Below are 24,354 nucleotides of genomic sequence, written 5' to 3' on the forward strand. Positions count from 1 at the left end.
ATCAGCGGGCTACAGATCTGTAGCCAGCTGCAGCACGGACTCCAAGACATGATGTGTGTATGACAAGTGAGACCAGATATTAATAGTATAGTAAGTAAATATTGTATGAATTAACTATTATATTAATTATAGATTATTCGAAATTAGCATTGGGCTATATTATTAAACTTCGTGTAAACAAACAAGCGATCGGCACCGCACATCCCGAGAGGCCGACACGGAACAAAACAAAACCCACCAAAATTCCCATTCCATTCCCCCCCACCGCACCCACCCACAGCCCGCGCCCGCCTTCTCCCCTATCTATCATTCTATCCCGCCCGCTTCCTTCTCCCCCGCGGCCGGACTGCAACTGTAACCCAATTCCTCCTCCCTCCTCGATCACCATGTAAGTGTAACCATCTGCCAAACCGCCGTCCTCTCCTCTCCTCTCCTCTCCGGCGGCCCGTTTCTCCGAGCTCCTCGCGAATTCCTTTTCTTGTTCTTTTTTTCTTCTTCGGTTTCTTGATTTGGGTTCGCTCGATGTTACCAAGGGAGGGAGTTGGCGGCGGCGGCGGCGGTGAGGAGTGGCTGCGGCCGATGGACGCGGAGCAGCTGCGGGAGTGCGGGCACCGGATGGTGGATTTCGTCGCCGACTACTACAAATCCATCGAGGCCTTCCCCGTCCTCAGCCAAGTCCAGGCAAGCATTTGCAACTCTCTTTCACTTTCAGAGAGATTCCTTCCTGCGGATATTCCTGTACAACCCTGCACCTGCTCCACATTTTAATTTTATCAAGTGACTATCTGTCCTCTGGCTTTGCTCATCGGCAAGTGGTTGCGCACTGTGCTCTGTAGGGTGAGCTGAGCAGTTTTAGGGATGCAAGTGGGGCGGATAAGCGGGATTTTTTTTAGAACTTTTACTGGCAGTATATAGAAGGGCATGCTAGGAATTTGCTAGAAAATAAAATAACACTTTAGTAATTTTTGGTTCAGATTGAATCTAATTGGGAGTACCCGGTCCTAAACCTTATCGTGCACTAGGGGAGAAGTATCCTGAGCGCCATTGTTGACAAAGCACGTGACGATAGCATGGTTTGATGATAGAATAACGAAGAAAAGACAAAATTACCCTTTCAAACTTTATACTGCCATCTAATTAACTAAAAAATCAAATCAATCTACACCGTAAGGTTATATATACTTGCAGTATATTGTACCGTAAAAATCCTTTTTTTTTTTCGCCCGCTTATTCCACTTCTAGTTTTTTTTTCTAAAATTGTATTACCATGTAGAAAATGAGCTAGCAGGCGGGATATTTACGCGGGTAGTGGGATTGTCCAATTGCATCCCTAAGCATTTTTGTCCCTTGTATCAGTTATAAATAGAACAAGAGGGCATCTTTTGATCATTTCTAGTAATGGAAATGGGAGAACAGGAGAAGTTTCCCCTCTGTCTAAAACAAGGTGGGCGAATGCGATCACTCTTTGCAAATGTGTTAAAATGATAATGTGAACCACTTGTGATTGTCTACTAGTCAGAGAGTGAGCAATTCCCCCATGAATTCCTTTCCTCTCTTTTTTTTTTGGCAACATTTCCATTTTTGACAAGTCGTTGCACATTGCTGCTCTGTAGGGTGAGCTGAACATTTTGTCCCTTGTGTCATCTCAATAGAACAAGTGGGCATCTTTTGATCATTTAAGTTTCCCCTCTCTGTCTCGAGAAATAATAATAAATTAAACAAGTGGGCAAACGCGATCAATTGTTGCAAACAGTTTAAAATGATTATGTGAACCACTTGTGATTGTGTACATAGTTAGGGAGAGAACAACTCAATTAATCATACGCTAATAGCTTTCTCGTTTAATCCCCATTTTCTTACTGAAGTTTCACATTGGACCCGTTTTGGCACATAGTTTCACTTTGGACACCCTTTTTCTTTTACCATTTTGTTTCGCTTTGGACACCTTCTCTTCCACATCACGGCAGTTGAGACAAGAGGAGCTTGACTAGGGTGCATGTCACGGTGGCACACTGGGAGTAAGCTTGACGGCAAGAGTAAAAGGAGGTACAAAGTGAAACAAAAAGGTAAGAAAAGGGGGTCCAAGGTGAAAATATGTTCTAAGAGGGTTCAGAGTGAAGCTTCAAAGTGATGTTTTAGAGTTTCCTCATTATAAGGTGTAACTTTGTTAATCCATTTCAATGGAGTCAAACATGTCCTTACACTTTGATTATAAAAGTATAAAATTGCTTCTTCGATGGTGGGAAAAGATTGCTTCTTCGATGCAAGGAGAAAGAAAAAAGAAATTGATAGGGGCTTTGCTGGTAACTTGGTGGCAGGTGTGGCTTGAACGTAATCGCAGGGTCTTTCAACAAAGTTACCTAAGTGCCACCCAAGTAGCTTTTCTGGTTAAAGAAGATATAGACCTCATACAGCTTGTGCTCCAAACCTGACGGTTTTGAGTGCGGTCTTTAGCTGCTTTTATTTTGTCTGTAATCTCTGAAAGTGATTCTGTGTTTTAGGGTGATCTTGATTCTCTCCCTGTACTTTTCTCCCTTCTAATATATCCAGCACATCTCCTGCTGTCATTTGCTTCAAAAAAAAGGTATAAAATTGAAACATATATACTTTCACATTGTTGAAGTATATTATACCCTTTTTAAAGAAAATCTCAATACCCATAGACCATAGCTTACGCAGTGTTCAAAAAAATTACACGTTGGTTTTTGTAATCGCGGAAAAGCATATGCCAAGGAGCTAACTAATATTGTGTTTGTGATAAAAATAGGCAATTGCTTTATTTAGGCTGTTGTTTGGTTTAGGGCAAGTCAAAATTATGGCAAGATGATCCACCTGTCAGTCTCTCGCTGTAATTATGATATCTGTTTTGTTCTGGACAAAATGTATGGGAAATAGAAATCTGCATTCCCCTGATGTGTTTGCCACACCCTTGTATGGAAGTGGAGGAGTACATCATGCCTTTTGTTAGGAAGTTTCAATTATTCCACTGCAAACAGTTCAGGTTGTGAAGTGATAAAATGGTGATAGTATCAGTTATTAAGAATTAAGAGAACTAGCAAAACTAGTGTTATTTTATATGTGGAAGATTTATTCAGTTACTTTTTATAGTGGGAGGTAAAACCATCTGGCCTCTCCATCCATGGATAGATGCACAGTGTCACCATCATTCTTGCAGCCATCAAATATGTTATGTAATATCTTTTCCACTCCACTAAGATTTCAGTTTCAATGGCCGTTGATTTGAGTGACTTCTTTGCAGCCAGGATATCTGAAGGAAGTTCTTCCAGATTCAGCCCCAAGACAACCTGATACTTTGGATTCCCTTTTTGATGGTGATGACCCCTTTCGCTCTATTTTCAAGTAACACAGTAATTTACTCCTTATTCTTTATCTTTGATACTTGATACACTCGTCTGTTAATTGTTATTCTTCAAGTGTATTCCGGCTAAACACAAAGAACACTTCATGCTTTCTGATAAATGCTCTAAACAGATATTCTTTTTTACGTACAGATATTCAACAAAAAATAATACCAGGAGTAACGCACTGGCAAAGTCCAAATTATTTTGCTTACTATCCTTCAAATAGCAGCACTGCTGGATTCCTGGGGGAGATGCTTAGTGCTGCCTTTAACATTGTTGGCTTCAGTTGGATAACCTCTCCTGCTGCTACTGAGCTAGAGGTTATAGTCTTAGACTGGTTTGCAAAAATGCTCCAGCTTCCAAGCCAGTTTCTGTCAACTGGTAAGGCCTGTTGGCTTTTAACTGAGATTCTATGCTTCGTGACTTGGTTCTCTAGCCATACTACAGTATCAGATAATTGACTGACTATTACATTTGGATCTTCCCAATTCTACAGTTTCAACTTCCCAATAGAGGAGATAGGAGTTGCTAAGACTGATAAATTGCTATTGTTTTGAGTTTAACCATATTAAGATGTGCTTCCATCCATTCTTCATTGGAGTAATGTTTCTTATTTCCTTATTCTTCGTCAGTATTGGATGTTTGGTACAGTTGTGCATGTGAATCCTGAACTAGTTGCGCACGCTATTCATCAGCTTTCTCAGTGTGCTACTGTATATCCATGTCAGACAATGTGAAATTTACATTCTATGCAGTGAAACAATAGTTATTCATGTAGTGTGTAAATATATCTCTCATAAGTATAGATGATTGTATACTTTTCCTTGCTCAAGTTGCATTCCCAAGTTTCTCCATCGCTTCTCCCTTTGTAGCTCTTGGTGGAGGAGTAATACAAGGTACTGCCAGTGAAGCTGTTCTTGTTGCACTATTGGCTGCACGAGATAGAGCTTTAAAGAAGCATGGGAAGCATTCCCTTGAAAAGTTAGTAGTTTATGCATCTGACCAGACACATTCTGCTCTACAAAAGGCATGCCAGGTGTGAAAACAGAACATATCTCATTTGGTATCACAACAATGAATAATCAGTTCTATAAAAAGTTCTTGTTTTTCCATAACACATACAGATTGGTATGCCCAAAATAACATGTCTTATCCTCTTCCTCGAACTTCTATTCACAAAATAAGAAATTAAAATTTATGTATAGTAAATATCTTGGGTGTTATATTATTATTTTTTAATTTTTTTTCTGAGCTGGCATGCTTCTGCTTACAGATTGCAGGAATTTTCTCAGAGAATGTTAGGGTTGTAATTGCTGATTGTAATAAGAACTACGCCGTTGCCCCTGAGGCAGTTAGTGAGGCGCTTTCCATAGACCTGTCATCTGGTTTGATACCATTTTTCATCTGTGCAACAGTAAGCAATTTGCCTTGCTTTTTTTCATATGCCAATTTTTTAGACCTTGAGATGCTTCGTATTTATAAGCTAGTTTGGACATGACACCTCAACTTGAATTATTGTATTATTTTTAGTAAATTACTCCCTCGGTCCTACTATATAGTTCATTGGAATGAATGTGTAATTTCACAATGTAATTTTAGAAAATCAAGTTGTTGCTATATTTTTGTTCCCCAGAAAGTGGATAAGTAACTGTAGTATACCATTTAACAGGGGTACATATAGTCCAATGCCATAACACTTTCTTTTATTTGGTACTCGTTCATCTGCCTGTGCCTTGGGTTGGGACATTAAATTGCAAGACAGATGAGGTACATACTGGTAACCCATCTGGTTATATTTTGGACTTCTGGCCAAGTTGCTATATTGGCCAAGTTATTGATTTGTTTGTGTGCTGCAGGTTTAACATGTTTTCCTTTTTTGCTACTGCTATCAAACTTGCCTACTTAATTATTGTTATCCATATTCTGTGAAGAACTAAAGCCAGCAGCTTTGTAGCTTCAAACATAAGTTGAAATTTTGGTCTTTGATTATTCTTACCATGATTTGTGATGTGCCCACTTAGCTTTAACTCTCTTCATTGGCACAAGCACAATTACAGTGTCTCTATATGCGGGTAGGTTTCCTCTGAAAAAAAATTGTAATTTATTGCAGGTAGGTACAACATCATCATCAGCTGTGGACCCCCTGCCTGAACTAGGACAGATAGCAAAGGTATTCGGACCTGATAAATTATGATAAGTAGCAAATGATGAAAGATTAAATATTAAATGTGATTTGATATTAAAATGCATGTTCATCTGTCTATATAAGTTTAGTATTCTCGATTGCTGTTATGTCAACAACAAAAATTGTCAATCTTTATCAACTGGGAATATAATGTGGCCCTTTTACCCTGCTATCTGAAAAACCATTTACTAATACGTATTGTGTGAGGAAATCGCGGTTCCATGGGCATACTATTTTTCATCACACTCTGCAGTTCTATAATAGGGTTTTGAAATCTAGCTAATTCCTTGTTGGTTAATGGTGATTCACAGGAGTCTCAGTTGGGATCAGGATTTAGAAAATCATTCTGTTTCTGTTAGAACTTAGCTATAAATTGTGTACTGATTAAAAATTTCAAGCTATTTTCTAGTTAACATCTCGAGAGATAGCAACACTTGGTTTTGCCGGTTCTCAAGTGGGCAAACCATTATTATCCTGACCTCCCCTTTCTGAGGTCTTTTCTAGATCCAATTTCTGAAAACTACATCCCTAATGTCAATAGTGCCTTATTTCAGAATAAGAATTGTGCGATTCTATTTCTTCTGTAAATGTCTTGGTTATATGTATGTTGACTAAATGTCGTTGCATGTTTTAACCATTTTTTCCCATTAGTCCAATGACATGTGGTTCCATATTGATGCCGCATATGCTGGAAGTGCTTGTATATGCCCAGAGTACCGACACCACCTCAATGGAGTGGAAGAAGCTGATTCGTTTAATATGAATGCCCACAAATGGTTCCTCACTAACTTCGATTGTTCCTTGCTATGGGTTAAGGTAAGCTAACCATCAATTCAGTTTGCATAACATGTTTTCTTAATCTTAAATTCTTAGAGATTCTATTTTCTTTTATTTGCTCCCAAGCATATCAGTATCTTACTATGGTATAATTTCATTGTTTCTTATGATAAATTGATATAACGCTAACAGGACAGGAGTTTTCTCATACAATCATTGTCTACGAATCCAGAGTTTCTCAAAAACAAGGTTAACGTTCTTTCCCTTTCTAAGTTTGGCGGATAGTGAATACTGGATTTGTTATACTTTTTAAGAGATGGTATTGGCTGGATAGTGTATGATAAAATAATAATTTGTTTTTGGTAAAATCAAATATACAACTCACACTGCATAACTTAATGTTTCTTGATATATAATTAAGACAATTAAGGGATTGAATTTAACATAAGTTGAAACAATGCCTTTAATTCAATTTAACAACAAAAAATTCAATGAAGAAGCCCATTATTTTGCTAGAGACTTTAGTCAGAGTCATGTTATTTCTGATGAAAAATTATGTTTTGTGTGGCACCAATGTGGAACAACTATCTTACTTTTTAGGCTTCCCAAGCTAATTCAGTTGTTGATTTCAAAGATTGGCAAATTCCACTTGGACGACGCTTTAGGTAACATTTTGGCAAATTCCGCTCGATTTGTTACTATTTATCTCTGATAAACTTACCATTTTATATCCATTTGATATTTTTTTAATACAAATAGTGTAACTAAGGCTATGGATAGTTTGAAGTTTCAAGATATTTATTGAAAGAGCATAATGTGACAATTTACATATATGTATTATCATAGTTTTGACCAGGATTCAAAAAGCCAGTTGTGGTTAGTTTCTATTTCCTCACAGATAAATCCTAATTATCAGACTTTGACCATGTATTTCTACAGCTTTATTGATATGAATTAATAAAATTGTAATAAATTCCAATTAATTTTAATGGAAAACATTGCATTGTAGTTTCCATATGGTTAGTCTATGTTGTTTTGACTTTATTATATTAATAGTAAAAAGTGTATCCTTATAAAAGGAACATAGACTCTTTTTGTTTCATCTGATTGAACAGATACATTTTGGAGTTATCATATTAAAAAAGACATGCATTATAATATTTATGGATTATCCTAGGCAAATCAAATTTGTACTAAGTGCATCAGTAATGTTATTACAAAGCCTTTGTGAAATAAAATTTGTCCTTACCAACACCTCATAACAGGGCAAAAAGATGTAAGTGCATACCCTAAAATGCCATATCATGGATTCACTGAAATGGGCATTAGTATATTGAATCCACTATTGATACTTACATTATTTTTTTCTAAACCAAACATGCAAGCATAGACCTTGCCCCATTTGGCCATTTGACACGGTATTATGTTCCTGTAAGCTATACAAGCTAAAACCTAAAAGTTCTGAAGGATATCTCTTAGGTACACCTGATTAACTTTAGATTTTCATAATTATGATAACAGTAATTATATGTTTGTGATTTTTTTTTTCTCATGGTTGCTTGATTGAATTAATACATTCCTTTTCAATTTGCTTAAAGTTATACTAAATTATTGAAGCTGTGCACCGTTAGTAATTCGGATGTGAGATATGTCCTAACTGCATTTTTTTATTCATTATGGCTCATTGCAAGTTGTTGACATAGATATTAGTTTACACATCATGCATTACTATGCACTGCATGCTGTTTCAGATCACTTAAGCTATGGATGGTCTTGAGACTTTATGGTGTGGACAACCTACAAAGCTATATCCGGAAACACATACATTTGGCTGAACATTTTGAGCAACTTTTATTATCTGATTCAAGATTTGAGGTAAAAGAACAGGGAAACAACTCTGTCCTAGAGACTATTATACTCTTTGTCAATTATAATTTGAAAACACAGTGTATTTTCGTTTCTAAGTCATTTTGAGATATTTCCAGGTAGTGACTCCAAGGACTTTTTCACTTGTTTGTTTCCGACTTGTGCCTCCCACTTCTGACCATGAAAATGGACGTAAATTGAATTACGATATGATGGATGGTGTAAATTCAAGTGGAAAGATCTTCCTATCTCACACGGTTGGTGGCATGCAAATCCTTCAGTTACCGTGAGATCTACTCACATGAACATTATATCAGCTGCAAAGTTTTATTTATTTTGTTTACTTCATCCACAGGTTCTTTCAGGTAAGTTCGTCTTGAGATTTGCAGTAGGAGCGCCACTTACAGAGGAGCGACACGTGGATGCCGCTTGGAAGCTTCTACGAGATGAGGCCACCAAGGTCTTGGGGAAAATGGTGTAGATAAGTGAATACCGCTCACTGATTCAGCTCATTGTTTGCCCTTCGAGTATTGAAGGTGCCAAAGTTCATACAAAAAGTTTCTGTTAAGGACAATACACGATAGCATAATTTATTCAGTTGTGAAACAGAAATACTGAATACTTTCTATGATTCTTTTAGTGGGTTAGGTCGTTTGATCGACCTGCAATTTTTTTCGAGTTGATATTAAACTCCCTGCATTATGGATGGTAGTGTGAGGTGGCATGCAGTATAACATTTAACATACAAATTTTACCAAGATTACGCAGCTCCCCATGAGAAAAAATGCTTCAGGTTTGTAAGCCGCTTGAGTTAGTTTGGTTTGAAAATCCGGAGTCAAAACAGTTGAGTCGATTTTCTGTTTGGATTTGATAGGCGGGTTGCACAATATATGCTAACTAGGTGATTTCCCGTGCTTTGCTGTGGGAATTATGAAGCAATTTTCATTGTGTTTTTTTTTTCAAAAAACAAGCTAGGAGTAAAAAAGGATACTAGTTATTAATAATAAATTAAACTAGTTTGTGAAACCATGTTTGGAGAAAAATAAATTCAGTAGACAATGCATATGAAATATTAGATTGTTGGCCAAAATTTGCATTGCAAGAAGCAGAGTATAGGGAAAAAAAAGTAATGGAACGTCAAGGTTTGTTAGTACTAATCATGAAAAGAAATAAATGATACTCATGCTTTGATGTGGAATATATTTACTAGGTATATGTTTAAGTATTATAAAAATGATGAATAGATATGTTAAAATATTTTAGAAATGATGTGAGGTGTGATGATAGGGAGAAATTTAACAATATGCCACTCCATAGAGGTGCCTTCAATAGGATGTCCTTACAAAAAATGCCACTTCATAGAGGATACTTTTTAATAAAATGTCACTTTGGGTGATTAGAGAATCTGTGTGACACATGGTGCTCGCAAAAAATATCCACGTCTCTCGGCCTTGACTCGCCCGCGTCCCCGCCACTCCACCCTCCCCTCTTTGTCATCTCTTTGGGTGCCGCCACTGTCGTCGTCGCGCTCGCCGATCACCCCTGCACCTACCTCGGCACCGGGCTGTGTGGAGCTGGCGAGGGAGATGTGGCCCGCCACCGCGTTCCTCCGCCTGCTTGTCCTCCTGGTTGCAGGAGGCCCCGAGCCGGTCTGGTCCTCACATGCGGTGACCGCGGCCTGCCTGCCCGACTCGTTGCAGCCGTGTCGGCACGGGCACCGACGTCGAGTGCTACGTCGACAGCTGCGCGGATGGGCGACGGGAGCTGACGCTGGTGGGCGCGCGGATGGGCGATGGCGGCAGACTCCAGCGGGCAAGTGGAAGGACGATGAAAGCGGCGGCCGAGCGGGGGAGCAGTGGCGACGACTGCGCAGACGGGCGACAGGAGCTGACGCCAGCGGGTGCACGGACGGGCGAAGAAAGCGGCAGCCGAGCGGGGAAGCAGCGGCGACGACCGCGCGGCCGAGAGAAGTCGCCAGAAATCTTGCTGAATTGCTACCAGAGCAAGGAGCACATCAGCCTTGATAATCCCACAATAAGTTTCCCAAAAACACCCGGTAAAACCATCTGGCCTAGGGCTTTATCTAATGGTAACTCCTTAATTGTTGCACATACTTCTTTGTAAGTAAGACCCAAAGAAGCAAAGTCAAAATGCAAATCATGAAACCTTAGAAGATCCAAACTAAACAACTTATGGGTTTAAGCCTACGAAGCACTTATAGTACTCAACAACCACCTCTTGTTTCTCAGCTTGACTAGTAACAACATGAACCTGAACACCCCCCCTACCCCACCCCATCCCACCACCAGCGCTACGGACGGCTAGGGGCATGTCGGCAAGGCGGCCGATGAGATGAGGATGGTGGCCAATAGCTAGGGATGGGGGCTAGGGGTGGTGGCAGTGGGGTGGTTGGGGACTAGGTGAGGGAAGGAGTGGATCGGGATTGGGGTAGGTTTTATATATGGGTCAATTGGGTCTATATTTTTGGAATAGGCTGATTTAGAGAAGTAACTCACACCTAGCGGCCCCACCGGGTCACCCGCAGGTAATCTACGATCCCCGTTCCCGTCTTCGCAAATTTGCTGGGCCTCACCCCAGCTCACCTGCAGGTGAGAATTTCCCCTTGTCCCCGGCCCCCTCGTCCCAAGACCCAACAGAGAAATTGCCACCCCTAATTCCAGAGCTCTTGAAGGAAGAGAACCACCAATTGCGACGTTCTTATTAGATAAATTGCACTGAGACTGAGAAAGTGTCCAAGAGCTCTTCCTTGCCACAAGCACACCTCCCTGGTTCTAACCATTGGGAGGGCTACAAGATTATTATAGCTATAGAGCCAAAATCTGAGAGAAACAAATGCCTTGTCAAATTTGTGACTTTAGTTTCTTGGAAACAAGCAAAACATATATGAAAAGAGAGACTGAAATCATCACGAACTGAATTGTGTCGGTTCTAACCATTGGCAGGTTATGAAAAGGCTAATGAGGGCAATTATTTGGTTTTGTGGGAATGCGTATACCGACCCCTTATGTACAGTGGTTTGGGAATTCATAATTTGGGGTACTAGTAGGGTGCCCGTGCGTTGCTACGGGGAATTTTGTTGATCACGGAAAAAAAATCTGGCAATCCAAAAGAAACTACAAGTCATAATTGTTCTGTAGATTAATTTAAAAACAAGATATATGTTATCATTACATAAGCGTAGTGCAACCTTTTTCGGCGCATAAAACAATCTCATGGCGTTTGTTAAATTATAAAAAAGCAACATAGATAGAAGACATCTATGAAAATTTGATGATGTCATACAAATAAAGCACAAACAAAAATCTAGAACATCAAGCATTTCTAGATATGGTATTTCTAATGGATGATCACCTCAAATTAAATTACTCCATATAGATAAATAACTACCCTAATGTTGTGCATTTTTGATACACTTTAGAAAATCTCGTGCGCCGGTAGGGATGTTGCTTTCACACTCATTTTGTTGGTACATCAGTAGATTTAGCAAAAAAAAATTCCTTAGCTCGTCACCATCCTGCACATGTAGTTAAATATTTGTAATTATATAATATAATATATGAATGATCAATGCCTGTCAGGACTTACATTAATAGCCGGCAAATGTAGTTCTTCATTTTTCCATGTACACACGAAGAGATGAACAAGAAAACCCGATAAACTCCCAAGGAAGTTGAATAGTTAGCTACCCTTGCACTACACAATTAAATTTATTGGTTTGAACGAGTTTTTAGAAGATAACTTACCTGTCGAGAACCGGATTATTGATAAATATTTGCCTCCACAAGTTGATGTCTTCATTCCACCTAGAGCCAGGGCATGCCTTCCACATAGCTTTGTTGAAGTGATCACAAATAGTTATCCTGACGTATCTCATGTTTGGGTTATTTTTATATTTTGGAATAAGTAGATTAGAGTCTAATATATATAGTGTTTGACTTTCTTAGTCCACTATGACCATGATAAAGCTTCAAGCATGGCGTACTAGTATAAGAATATACAAAAGATCAACTATCAAGATAATATGTAAAACACGGGCATATAGGATCAAATGTTAGCGATCTTACCGATTTGCATTGTGAAAGTTTGTAATGAATTTTCGACCAGCTACTGATGGTCTTTGCAAGATCTACGTTGTCATGGTGGACCGGGTCTTTACCAAAGCCAGTAGCATTCTACATGATTAAAATAATGGTTCAATAACATAAGCAATAGAGAAATCAATATGTTTGATATTGCGAGTCTAGGTAACAACACGAGCAATAGAGAATAACATGAGCATTAGATTTTAAAAACATACCCAAAATTGCAAGTCCAGACAATGATTCGATATTGCTTCTTTAGTTTTGTGAATCGTCTGGATTTTTTCATACATGAACTTACATATAGCCATGTTGAAGCATTCACTTTCCAATGGCTCATCCTTCTTCAGTACTGATTGAAGATGTTTGAGACTCAAGCTAATAAAATGCGGACTTGAACTTTGTACCCATACTTTCCTGTCAATCAATAAGAAAATTAATTAATGCATGTTTGAACTACGTGTGTATACAATGTATTGCAGTGGCTTACTCCATGGCTTCAGCGCAATTAATCTATTGGATGTAGTGCAAAAGGCCGCTTATCAACTCTTGTTTACTCATCGTAGCTACCACAAAGAGTAGTGAACTATATTTTTTATTTACTTCTTTAGTTTCATAGATGTCCCTTTTAGAGTTGAATTTCCGTTGATGACTACCCAATATCACAACATCGTCGTCACTGTCTTTGGTATCTTTGCTTTGTTCCCCGGTAGTGATGACCGCTTTATTTGTTTTCTAACATAATAATGCACCGGCTAGTTTGAACCTAAAAAGTGTAATATCCTCCTGCGCATTAAAAAGTAAATTTGTTTAATTAAAAATAGATAAGATATATGATCAACTATTTTTTATTAAGAAATACACCTGTGTAATAGAACGAGAAAGTGATTCTCCTGTCCAATTCTCCATAATTTTGAGCATGAACAGTCCACATGAAGATCTGCATTGTTTTAAAGTATGACTACAACTAGTAAAAACAAAACAACAGTACACCAATTGAAATATATCATTCATCTTATATTAATATTCCATGAAAAATTAATTTGTAGTATACCTATCTCCTTGAATTCTTTCTTGTAGTTATTCTATGATTGGCCACTTCATAACATTGAGGTCACCCCATTTGTGGCTAGGCAAGTCCTGTTGCCGTCCAATAATATTAAGATGATATTGTAGTCCTTGTAGCTGCTCAATTATCATATTTGCGGTCAACAATATACGTAAATGAAATACAATCTAAAAAAAATAGAGTAAACATGTCATATACACTAACCGTATTTGCGAGATCAACACGATTGAAGGCCAAACACAGAGAATCAAGTACCTATATATGTTGTTTTTTTTGTTGACAACCGCTAAATACCAATGTTCATCTTTGATACTTATTGGAAGAAAAAAAATCTAACCAACACATCGAGTTAGGAATTATATATATATATATATATATATATATATATATATATATATATATATATATATATATATATATATATATATATATATATATATATATATATATATATATATATATATATACACACACACACACTACATAACACCCTAACGTGCTATGTACCTTCGTAGCACACCTCACAGCCCCAGCCCACCTCCTCCTTCTACTTGCATGTCAGTAATTTTTTTACCCGGTGAATGCCGCACCCTCCCACAACCAACCGTGTCAAGGTAGTAATTTCTTTACTTGAGAAAACTATGAGTATTTGTTATTATACCGTAGGCTACCATATTCAACCATTCCTCCCATACTCCATCACTCCGTTTTTTTCGGATCTACAACAAACTCAATCAAAATTCCAGCGATGGCGAATTGGCGAATTGGCGATTGGCTTCGGGAGAAAGCGATGTAGGTCTCCATCGTAGGCAATTTTAGGGTTCGGGCTTGGTGACAGTGTCCATGGCAGCGGGCGATCGAAAGAGAGGATGGGGGCCGCACGAATTCGTTGCATGCGCGCCGGATCTGGCAGCGGTGAGTACCTTGGTAGCTCGATCCAGGTTCCTCCATCGTCAATCCAAGCTTTTGATACCTGCTACCTGTCCAGGGGCATGAATTAGGGCGTTACCTGGGGAGGAAGTGGGCGGCAGCTGAGGTCGCCGTGCTTCGTCGACCTTGGCACGGCATCGGTCTTTGGCATCCTCAGGAAAAAAAACAGGTTTGCATATTGATGGTCCACCCTTAATTTGCTACATAATTGCCTTACATTTGTTCGTTGGTCTTGCTGTATATTGCCGGCATCCAAAGTCAGCCAAGGGCTTCCTCAAGCTGAGCCCAACCCCAAAGGTTTGTGTTGTTTCTCTGAACAGGGCAAGCTACTGTTGATCTGCAATCAGTGTGGGCCATGACACCGTTCAGCAAGATGGACACCAACCTAAGGTGCCAGAGCTATCCTGCCGCTCGCCGCAATGGTATCTCTCATTTCCACAGGTTCCTCATATTGTTCACCATGTAGCTCTGGAGAAATCTCTTATATCTGCTGATCATGTTTTTTCTCTAGACACATCTTGATTGGTATAAGTATTCATGTTAATCCTAAGTAACTTGACCATAGAAGAAATAATCTGCAGCTGTGGTTGGTATTCACACTCCACTATGATTGATGGTTTGGGTGTTGCTGGTTTGGGAGTTGGTGACATTGAAGCAACCACTGACTGCACAAACACATCAAATATACGTATAAGTTTTATGAGTCTATTAGTATGTTCTTTAGATTTTTTTTTAACTACAGTCTTGTATCTGACATTCTGAATTGCTGACGAATACGTGTATGAAATTTCAGGGTTTTTGCTGTACCAAAGGAATACTCCCTCCGTCAAAAAAAAAAAGACATCCTGGATTTCCGTGTCCAATATTTGACTGCCCATCTTATATGAATTTTTTTATAATTAGTATTTTCATTATTGTTAGATGATAAAACATGATTAATACTTTATGTGTGACTTTTTTTTTAATTTTTTTCATAATTTTTTCAAATAAGACGAATGATCATTGGACACGGAAAACCAGGGTTTGTCTTTTTTTTCGAATGATCAAACATTGGATACGGAAATCCAGGGTTTGTCTTTTTTTTGGGACGGAGGGAGTAAGATGAAGTTTCTGAAATTTGATATCCACTGACACCCTGCTGAAATCAAACATGGCACTATCATTATAGCAGCAACTGCTGACTGCCCACTCAAACACATCAAATCCTCAAATCTCAGCTGCGATGCTAGCTCACGGAGCTTGAGACCGTGTGTTCTGCACGCAGAGTATTTGAGCATCTTGTAATTTTGGTGCAGTACTGCAGTGGCATGGAAACAATGTGCTGGCGTCCCTTCGTCATGGCTCTGCCCAGCCAACCCGACGAAGTGGGCATATGCTTAGTGAGAGCGACATAGACTCAACGCAATAGATTAATTTTACATATGCGGAGTACGTATATAGGCATACCCTTTCCTTATCCACTCAACCGACTTATAGAAACATAATCGGGAGATATATCGGTTGGATAGCACTGGATACAGATATACACAACTAACACCCCCCGCAGTCTGAACGTCGTTTAACGAACATTAAGACTAGACCGAAACTCCACAAAATGTGAACTAGGTAAACCCTTGGTGAAGATATCCGCGTACTGTGAGGTCGTTGGGACATGGAGCACTCGAACAGAACCGGCGGCGACTCGATCACGAATAAAGTGTAGATCGATCTCCACATGTTTGGTCCGTTAATGCTGAACCGGATTAGTGGAGAGATAGACAGCGCTGACGTTGTCGCAGTGTACCAAAGTAGCCTTGGAGGGTGGTGTATGTAACTCATGTAGCAATTGGCGCAGCCAATAAGTTTCTGCAACAGCATTAGCCACAGCCCTGTACTCCGCTTTGGCACTAGAACGAGACAAAGTGTGCTGACGCTTGGAAGACCAGGAGACCAGGTTGTCACCAAGAAACACAGCGTATCCCGAGGTGGACTTGCGTGTGTTAGGGCAGCCGGCCCAATCAGCATCAGAATAAGCCACTAGGTCGGTCGAAGGAGAGCGCCGAATGTGTAGTCCAAGGTCAAGCGTTCCTCGGACGTACCGAAGGATACGCTTGAGAGCAGCGAGATGCGAATCTCTGGGATCATGCATGTGGAGACAGACCTGCTGAACAGCATAAGAAATATCTGGCCGAGTGAATGTCAAGTACTGAAGTGCACCAGCCAGGCTGCGATAGTCAGTTGGGTCTTAAACCGGTGAGCCATATGTGGAGGAGAGCTTGGCATTGGTGTCAACAGGAGTGGAGCATGGCTTGCAATCAGACATGCCAGCATGCTCGAGAATCTCAATGTTGTACTGACGCTGACTCAGTAGAAGACCAGAGCTGTCACTGGTGACTGTGATGCCCAAAAAGTGGTGCAGTGTACCAAGATCCTTCATGGAAAATTTAGACTGTAAAGCATGTATAGCCCAACGGAGAAGACCAGCTGAAGAAGCAGTCAAAACAATGTGGTCCACATATAGGAGCAAGTAAACCAAATCTGAACCTCGGTGATAGATAAACAATGAAGTATCAGACTTAGCCTCGGTGAAACCCAGAGTGAGCAAATAGCTAGCAAAGCGGCTGTACCAAGCGCGGGGAGCCTGCTTGAGACCGTAGAGAGACTTGTTGAGACGACACACCATGTCAGGCCTGGTGGTGTCTTCAAAACCAGATGGCTAAGTGTAGTAAACGGTCTCCTGGAGTGTACCATGCAGGAAAGCATTCTTGACATCCAACTGATGAACAAGCCATTGCCGAGTGACAGCAAGACTGAGAACGGTGCGGACAGTAGCTGGCTTGACAACCGGACTGAAGGTCTCATCAAAATCGATCTTGGGTCGCTGAGTAAAACCACGGAGGACCCAGCGTGCCTTGTACCTATCCAAGCTGCCGTCAGACTGGAACTTGTGCCGAAAGATCCATTTACCGATGACCACATTGCAACCTGAGGGACGAGGAACCAGGTCCCAGGTGTGATTTGCTTGCAACGCGGCAAACTCCTCTTCCATCGCAGAACACCAGTGCGGATCGGCCAGGGCGGCACGATAAGTGCGGGGCACCGGAGAGAGGGTGGCGACGTTGAGGTTGTAGCGCATGACCGGTAGTTGTATGCCATCCTTGCCGCGAGTCGTCATGCCATGCGTGTTGATGACGAGGGAGACACCCAGTTGGCTCGGTATGACGGCGCCCGGGACCCATGCACTCCGAGCACGGGTGGGGGCACCGATGGGAGGCGCCAGCGAGTGGTGCGTCCTGGAAGGCGGCACAGCCAGCGATGGGCCTGGGGACGACCGAGCCGGTGAGGAGCCAGGAGGCGACCCGGTGGCCGAGTCGTGGCTTGGGGAAGACCGGGCCGGCTATGTGGCTGATAGCCGAGCCGACGGAAGGTGCGGGCGAGGCCGGCTCTGTGAGAGCCGTGCGCGGGGATCGCCCAGGAGAAGCCACGCCAGCAGTGGTAGCCGAGGGGGACGCCGTTGGGGCCGTGCGAGCCGCTGGGTCAGTGGGACCAGAGCGGGAGCGACCAATTGGAGCCGGTGTCGGTGCTGAAAAATCCTCAAGAAAATCCAAGTAGCCATCAACTGGATCATTAGTTAATTCAGCAAAAGGAAACGAGTGCTCATCAAACACCACATGACGTGAAATAATGACCTTGTTGGTAGCAAGATCAAGACCCCGATACCTTTTATGGTGGAGGGGATAGCCTAGGAATACACAGAGAGAGGAGCGTGGGGCTAGCTTGTGCGGAGAGGTTGCGGAAAGGTTAGGGTAGCACTTACAGCCAAACACTCGAAGGTGGGTATAGCTAGGATGGGCACCAAAGAGGGCAAAGAAAGGTGTGTGATGTTGAAGGGTTTTGGTGGGATGCCGGTTTATGAGGTGAGTGGCGGTGTGGAGGGCCTCAACCCAATAGGAAGCGGGAAGGCTGGCTGGGAAAAGCAGGGAGGGCACTATGTTGTTAATGGAACAAAACATACGCGCGGCCTTGCCGTTCTGAGGGGAGGAATGGGGGCACGACATTCGCATGTGTACACCGTTGGTGAGGAAGAAGGTGCGGGCAGTGAGGTTGTCAAACTCATAGCCATTATCACACTGTATGTTGCGAATGGTGGTGGAAAACTAGGTCTTCACGAAGGCAAAAAAGTGAGAGATAGTCAAAAGTTTCTGATTTAAGACGTAATGGAAAGGTCCACGCATAATGAGAGTAATCATCGAGTATAACAAGATAATACTTAAAACCAGAAACACTAGGAACAGGAGATGTCCACAAATCATAATGAACTAACTCAAACTTTGCCGAAGCTCTAGTAAAGGAACTAGTAAAAGGAAGACGCACATGCCGACCAAGCTGGCAAGCATGACAGACTGGGGAAGCACCCCTGGGTGGTGGTATGACTGAAGCCTGGGACAAGCAGGTGAGAGCGTCATGACCAATGTGCCCTAGACGACGATGCCAAAGGTCCGTGGTGGACTCCGTAGCAGTGAAGGTGCGGGCGGAGGCCGCCGAGGAAAAAGCATTTGCTGGGAAGGGATACAGGTCTCCGGAGCTATTGCACCTGATGATCTCGTTCCTGGTTGGATAATCCTTCATAGAGAGACCAAACGGGTCAAGTTCAACATAGCACCAGTTATCACGAACAAAACGGCGAGCAGATATAAGGTTCTTAATGATGTCAGGAGAAACTAAGACATTGTTAAGAAGAAAGGAGTGGTGTGGATAATTAATGCGAGCGCTACCGGTGGCAGTAATAGGAAGCAAGGAGCCGTTTCCAACAACAATATAAGAGGGAGAGGTTGTGGGTGCAAGGGTAAGGGTACCGGTGTGAGGAGTCATGTGGGAAGAGGCACCTGAATCCATGTACCATTCGTCGTTGCCGGTGTTGCTGGTGTTGCCGCTGGCGGGTTGAACGGAGCCGGAGTTGCTGACGACGAACGCGGTGGCCGGTTCCGCCGACTTGCTGCCCTTAGTGATCTCCTCGAGTAGAAGCTGAGAGCGAGCATCCAGGAAGGAGGGGAACAACTTCTGCATGGATAGAAGAGATTGCACATGTCCAAATTTAGGGCTCAAACCGGTGAGGAGTTGTAGCACGAGACTGCGGTCGTGGACGGGCTCGCCGAGCATGTCGGCCATCAACTTGAGGCGCTGGCAATAGTCGGAGATGGAGAGATCGCCTTGCGCGAAGGTGCGGAACTCGGCATTGAGATTGATGGCGTGTCGTTCCTGGTTCCCGAGGAACTGATGCGCGAGATCGCGCCAAACAGAGTATGCCGTCGCGGTGGCCGACATGACTTCTTGGAGAAGGTCAGCGGGGATCATCCGTAGGGCCAGCCGAGGACGACGCAGTCCATCTGCATCCAGTCTGGTTGGTCGGGTGGCGGTGTGTCGAGGACGATGTGATCCGTTAGCGCGTACTTGCCGAGGACGACGAGGAAGAGGCCGCGCCAGCGAGTGTAATTGCCGGCGGCAAGGTCAAGGGTGATGGGCACCAATGCCTTGACATTGAGGACGGAGACTGCTTGGCCATGAAGGGTGGAGACAGTCTCGTCGTCGAGGGCTGGTGGCTGCGGTGGTGGCGGCGCGCCGTGGAGTGCCGAAGACAGCGCGCCGGAAGGAGTCGGAGCACCGCGCACGGCAAGCTGCACGAGGAGAGACGTGAGCTTGGGAAGCAGAGAGACCGCCGTCGGTGCTACGGCAGTCGAGGGCGCCAGTGACACTTGTCCAGCGGAAGAAGTTGCCGGTAGGAGAGGTGCGGCAGAGGAGTTGGTGTCGTCGGGCGTCGTCAGTGGAGGAAGGAGCCGGGTGAGGGTGTCACAGGCGGCGGTGGAGGCCCGTGTGGCGGCGTGTTCGGCGACGGTACGAGCCGGCTCGTCGAGATTGGAGCCATCTGGAGGGGTGTAGTTGGCACGCACCACATCAGCTATGGCGGTCACCACGTCATTGATCAGCGCGTCGCGGGAAGACGGCGGCGGCGGGGAAGACATGGTGGCGGCAGTGGGCGTGCGCACGGGAGGAAGTTAGGGTTTGGAGCGGAAGCGAGAACCTAAAGAATCTGATACCATGAGAGCGAGATAGACTCAACGCAATAGATTGATCTCACATATGCGGAGTACATATATAGGCATACCCTTTCCTTATCCACTCAACCGACTTATAGAAACAAAATCGGGAGCGATATCGGATGGATAGCACTAGATATAGATATACACAACTAACACTTAGTGTGTAAAAAATTTATTGTTCATAGTGTTTGTGTGGTTTAGCTTGTAATTCAATGTGATAATCGTCAGTAAAAACTTTATCTATCGATGTATTACTGCAGTGAAAGTTTTACCTCAATTTTTCATCCCAATAAAATGGAGTAAATAAATTACTCAAACAATCTTTTGTCCCAATAGAACGGAGTTGTCGGTGATATGGGCCTGGGGGTATGCACAGTAGAGGGAAGTGTCCTTCCCATCTAGTCATATAACCACGCGGCCTTGCCTCCCCCCGCCCTTCGGATAGCGCTGAGGTGGCCAGGGAGCCTTGGGGTGCCACGTCACACCCCTCGGGCTTTCGGGGCGGGCTACCCCGAGGCCCTCGCCCAGCCACCACGTGGCGGGGAGAGCGGGCGGGGCGGAGGGCGCCTCTCAGGGCCTTTAATGGGCGGCCCCCCCAACCGTCCCTCACTTCATTTAATGCGGTGTGGGTGGACATGCGGCGCCAATCGGGCGTGACCGATCTGTGACCGGTCACGGGTGATTGGACAGGCGGCAGCACCCCCACGTCTCGCCCTGTGTCAGGCGGAGTGGGGGCAGGTATGCCCCGTCTCATTGGTGCACTGCCAGGAGCGCCCTCCGCGCGTGGTGAGCCACCAAAGTCTCCATGCATTTAAAGGGGAATGATAGGGATGTCCCCCGTGTCAGGCGGGGGACGGCGCTGAGCCCCACCCAAGGACGCACGACCACCTTGCTTCCGGTCGAACGCACGAATGGCGGTCTGATCCAGGCAAGGTGGGTCCCCCTCCCATGGAGGGGTAGGTATAGACGGTGCATGTGGTATCCCCTTGAACTATAAAAGGAGGACCTCACCCACCGAGAAAAAGGACGACTCTCGATTGCTTGAGCTCTAGAGGGAGAACAGCTAGGTTTCCCTAGGAGCTCAAGACCTCTTGTAAGAACTAACCATAATCCCACACACAGGAGTAGGGTGTTACGCTACCCAGCGGCCTGAACCTGTATAATCCCTTGTCTTCCACACAAACTCGTGAACGATCCAGTAGTTAGATCCCAAGCGGAAGTACCCTCTTGATCATCGCGCCATCTCCCATGGCCGAACTCACAAAGGGGGGTCTCACGACCACCCGCTAGAGAGGATCACTTCTCGACAGGAGTAATTAAATTACTCACACCAACTTAACATGGATGTTGACCTTAATCGAAATAAACTAATTACTACTACACAGTAATTATTTTACAGACACATTTATGCCATTCTACAAGTGCAATATTTGCCTCATGAGCCTGATAGTAATTCTTTAACTGGAGGGTGGGCTTAGAAGAAGAAAATATGAGATCGATAGTAATTTTTTAACTGGAGTGTGGGCTTTAGAAGGTGGGAGACCCCACGAGTAATTTTTTTACGGAAACATGCGGATAGTGATTTTTTAACTCGTGGCTGTTGGATATATACATACGGCTGGGACATGGGAATCAAAGTAATTTTTTTACTCGCGCCTCGTGGGAATCAGATGAGGTGTGGCGTACATATCCAACTAAAACAATAAAAATAGAGAAATTCAGGGTGAGTAATTTTTTCACGGACGTTGGGACGCACGGGGAGGAGCAATCGAACGGAAAATCAGGAAGCAGTGGGGCGCCCAAAAACGGAAAAAGCGGACCTCGCTGCTGTTGTGAGTCACGCTACTGATTTGGTAGCACGTGTAGCGCGCTACGTAGCTGTTAATGACCAAATTTGGTAATATCAGCATCGGAAAAGGAGATTAGATCAAGGTGGAGTCGAAGGCAGATATTGATCCGAGAACAGAGCAAGAATCGGCTGAAATCTAGATCGGCTACGATTAGAATTGGCTGGGTCTGAGTCGGTCTAGATGAGCCGATGCAGCCGATTCTAACAGTATAATTTGGTGTATAACATTGGGTTGAATTGAGGTGCTTCAAGATGATTGCCGCACATGGATAGAGTCCTGAGAAGGCAATTGTATCTATTAATTACGATGTTTTATGTAACTTCCTTAGAAATATGTTTGGGCAAAAGTCTGCCGCAAAGACTTATGGTATCTTAGAGTTTGTTAGAGATAGTGGTCATGTCCGGTATGGACATATCTTGTAATTCTCAGGTATAAATAGACCCCGAGCCCTATGTAATTTATAACACACATGTTCAATACAATTTCGGCGCATCACCACCTTTTTGCTTTAGTTTTGTTTCGACGAGTTCTTGCTTTCGGGTTGAGCTGCATCGGTTTCGATCTTCAACAAGAGGTAAAACTTGTTATGACGACTTGTGTTCTCGAGATTAGTGCTTCCATCTTTATGATACTCTAATCTTGTCTATATAATTCGTCAAGTTCTCATATATCTTACATAATCTTTGGCAATATCGTCATCTAACCTACAATCGGCTAACATCAATTAATAGAAGACAGCCGATTAGGTTAAATAGCGACGTTGTCCTAGATTATATAAGATCTCTACCACTTTATGAAACATCCAGCGGCTTGATAGTCTAGATATTGTTCTTCTTTTCATACTTAATGCTGCATCAGTTGAGTTTGATCTATTAAGTCGTCCTTAGAATATCAATCTCTAGCCTGCCCTCTGGTTGCCGATTAGGGTAGTATCGGAGTTTCAGCCGATCTTATCTGATTTAACCATATTCGATCTATATGCTTCAATGACATGTTAAATCCGCCCTTTATGTCAAGATCTTATTGCATTTAAGTATATTAAGCTTTTGTTTGGTATATTATATTTGTTTTGATATCTTTATATAAAGTAGTATCAGAGTATTAGCCGATACATGCTAGATCTATCTGATCGGCTATGCTATAAACATATATAATCCTGTTATTAATATATATTTCGATCTAAGTGATTTATACTGTCTCGGCATGATGACCGATCTATCCCAATCACTTGATTTAAGTATATATTAATATAAGAACTATATACTGTTAATATCTACAGCCGATCGAATAGATTTAGTTCCTTACTATCTATTTATAATCGCCGATCGATTCATATATGACATCGGCTCAAAGATAAATGATATGTCATCGGCACCTAGCCGATCGGCTATCATTTATAGATTTAACCACGAATTCTTTGTCTCTATTTCTTGTTGATTACAGGATCAAATCAATTGGCACGCTCATACATTCGAAGGCGAGCTTTGGACCTGCAGTGGAGTTAAGCATATCTCCCAGGCCTCGTGTTTTCTATCAACACGCTTTTGGCACGCCCGGTGGGACCGATTAGAAGTCAGCAAGCAATTCTTCCTCATGGCCGAGAAGACACCGCTGTCGCTATCCTCGGCTAGCCCAAGCACTGTTAAAGAAAAGATCCAGAAATTGGGGTTGACTGACGTCAATGAAGGAAACGTCGTGCCCATCAATCCAGAGAAATTCACACCTGAGCAGAAGAAGGATTTTGAAGCAATGTTGCAGCAAGCCCAGGATCAGTTCTTGAACTCATTCATGCAGACCCGCAAGGGAACATTGGTTCAGAAGTATAAAGTAAAGGTAGTTGCCGATGATCCTGGGACCAGTTCTTCCAAAGGTGAAGATGGGAAACAAGCTCCAGATGGCTCGGCTCAACTGAGTGACAAAGGTGCTACCGATGGTTCTTTAGGAAGTCAAGGTGACAACTCTCAAGGGGTCCATGGAGTTCAAGGCGATGGAGTGCATGGAGTTCAAGGTGATGGTGCTCAGGGGTTGCAAGGGGGAAATCTTAATCGGAATAGTGATGCGGCACAAGATTTTTTCAATAATTTCCAAGACCGGGTCGACTATGCTGTGCACCATGCTTTGATCAATCAATCTGGGGT

The 24,354-nt window shown here is 42.9% G+C and overlaps 1 protein-coding gene and 2 long non-coding RNA genes across 5 annotated transcripts; 2 read left to right on the plus strand and 1 right to left on the minus strand.

The window, feature by feature from the left end:
- The first annotated feature begins 253 nt into the window (after nt 1-253).
- On the plus strand, nt 254-8,969 carry LOC4343080 (tyrosine decarboxylase). The gene is made up of 13 exons (NM_001422121.1): nt 254-388; nt 534-681; nt 3,260-3,332; nt 3,513-3,743; nt 4,235-4,398; nt 4,636-4,776; nt 5,473-5,532; nt 6,199-6,363; nt 6,517-6,573; nt 6,925-6,989; nt 8,076-8,199; nt 8,310-8,447; nt 8,546-8,969. Coding segments are annotated over exons 1-13 (1,494 nt in total). The 5' UTR covers nt 254-386; the 3' UTR covers nt 8,672-8,969.
- Nucleotides 8,970-11,248: 2,279 nt separating this feature from the next.
- Nucleotides 11,249-13,692, minus strand: LOC112939702 (uncharacterized). Its single transcript, XR_003243556.2, has 7 exons — nt 13,345-13,692; nt 13,155-13,230; nt 12,781-13,076; nt 12,509-12,707; nt 12,276-12,383; nt 11,797-12,071; nt 11,249-11,725 (listed from the first exon to the last, which is right to left on the minus strand). It is a non-coding gene; the product is annotated as an uncharacterized lncRNA (long non-coding RNA).
- A 158-nt stretch (nt 13,693-13,850) lies between these two features.
- Nucleotides 13,851-15,370, plus strand: LOC107281703 (uncharacterized). 3 transcript variants are annotated; one of them, XR_010742366.1, is made up of 5 exons: nt 13,851-13,973; nt 14,106-14,274; nt 14,348-14,458; nt 14,610-14,711; nt 15,083-15,370. It is a non-coding gene; the product is annotated as an uncharacterized lncRNA (long non-coding RNA). The 3 variants fall into 3 exon arrangements; XR_010742365.1 differs by lacking the exon at nt 13,851-13,973 and having other exon boundaries at nt 14,057-14,274; XR_010742367.1 differs by lacking the exons at nt 13,851-13,973; nt 15,083-15,370 and adding an exon at nt 14,871-15,076 and having other exon boundaries at nt 14,057-14,274.
- The last annotated feature ends 8,984 nt before the right edge of the window (nt 15,371-24,354 follow it).

This window comes from Oryza sativa, chromosome 7, assembly GCF_034140825.1.
Source record: "Oryza sativa Japonica Group chromosome 7, ASM3414082v1".
Lineage (NCBI taxonomy): Eukaryota > Viridiplantae > Streptophyta > Magnoliopsida > Poales > Poaceae > Oryza > Oryza sativa.

What these genes read in the sequence shown, in the direction of transcription:
- LOC4343080 (NM_001422121.1), top strand. An exon ending in CCACTTGGACGACGCTTTAG is followed by an intron (nt 6,990 to 8,075) that starts GTAACATTTTGG and finishes ATGCTGTTTCAG; the next exon opens with ATCACTTAAGCTATGGATGG. An exon ending in TATCTGATTCAAGATTTGAG is followed by an intron (nt 8,200 to 8,309) that starts GTAAAAGAACAG and finishes AGATATTTCCAG; the next exon opens with GTAGTGACTCCAAGGACTTT.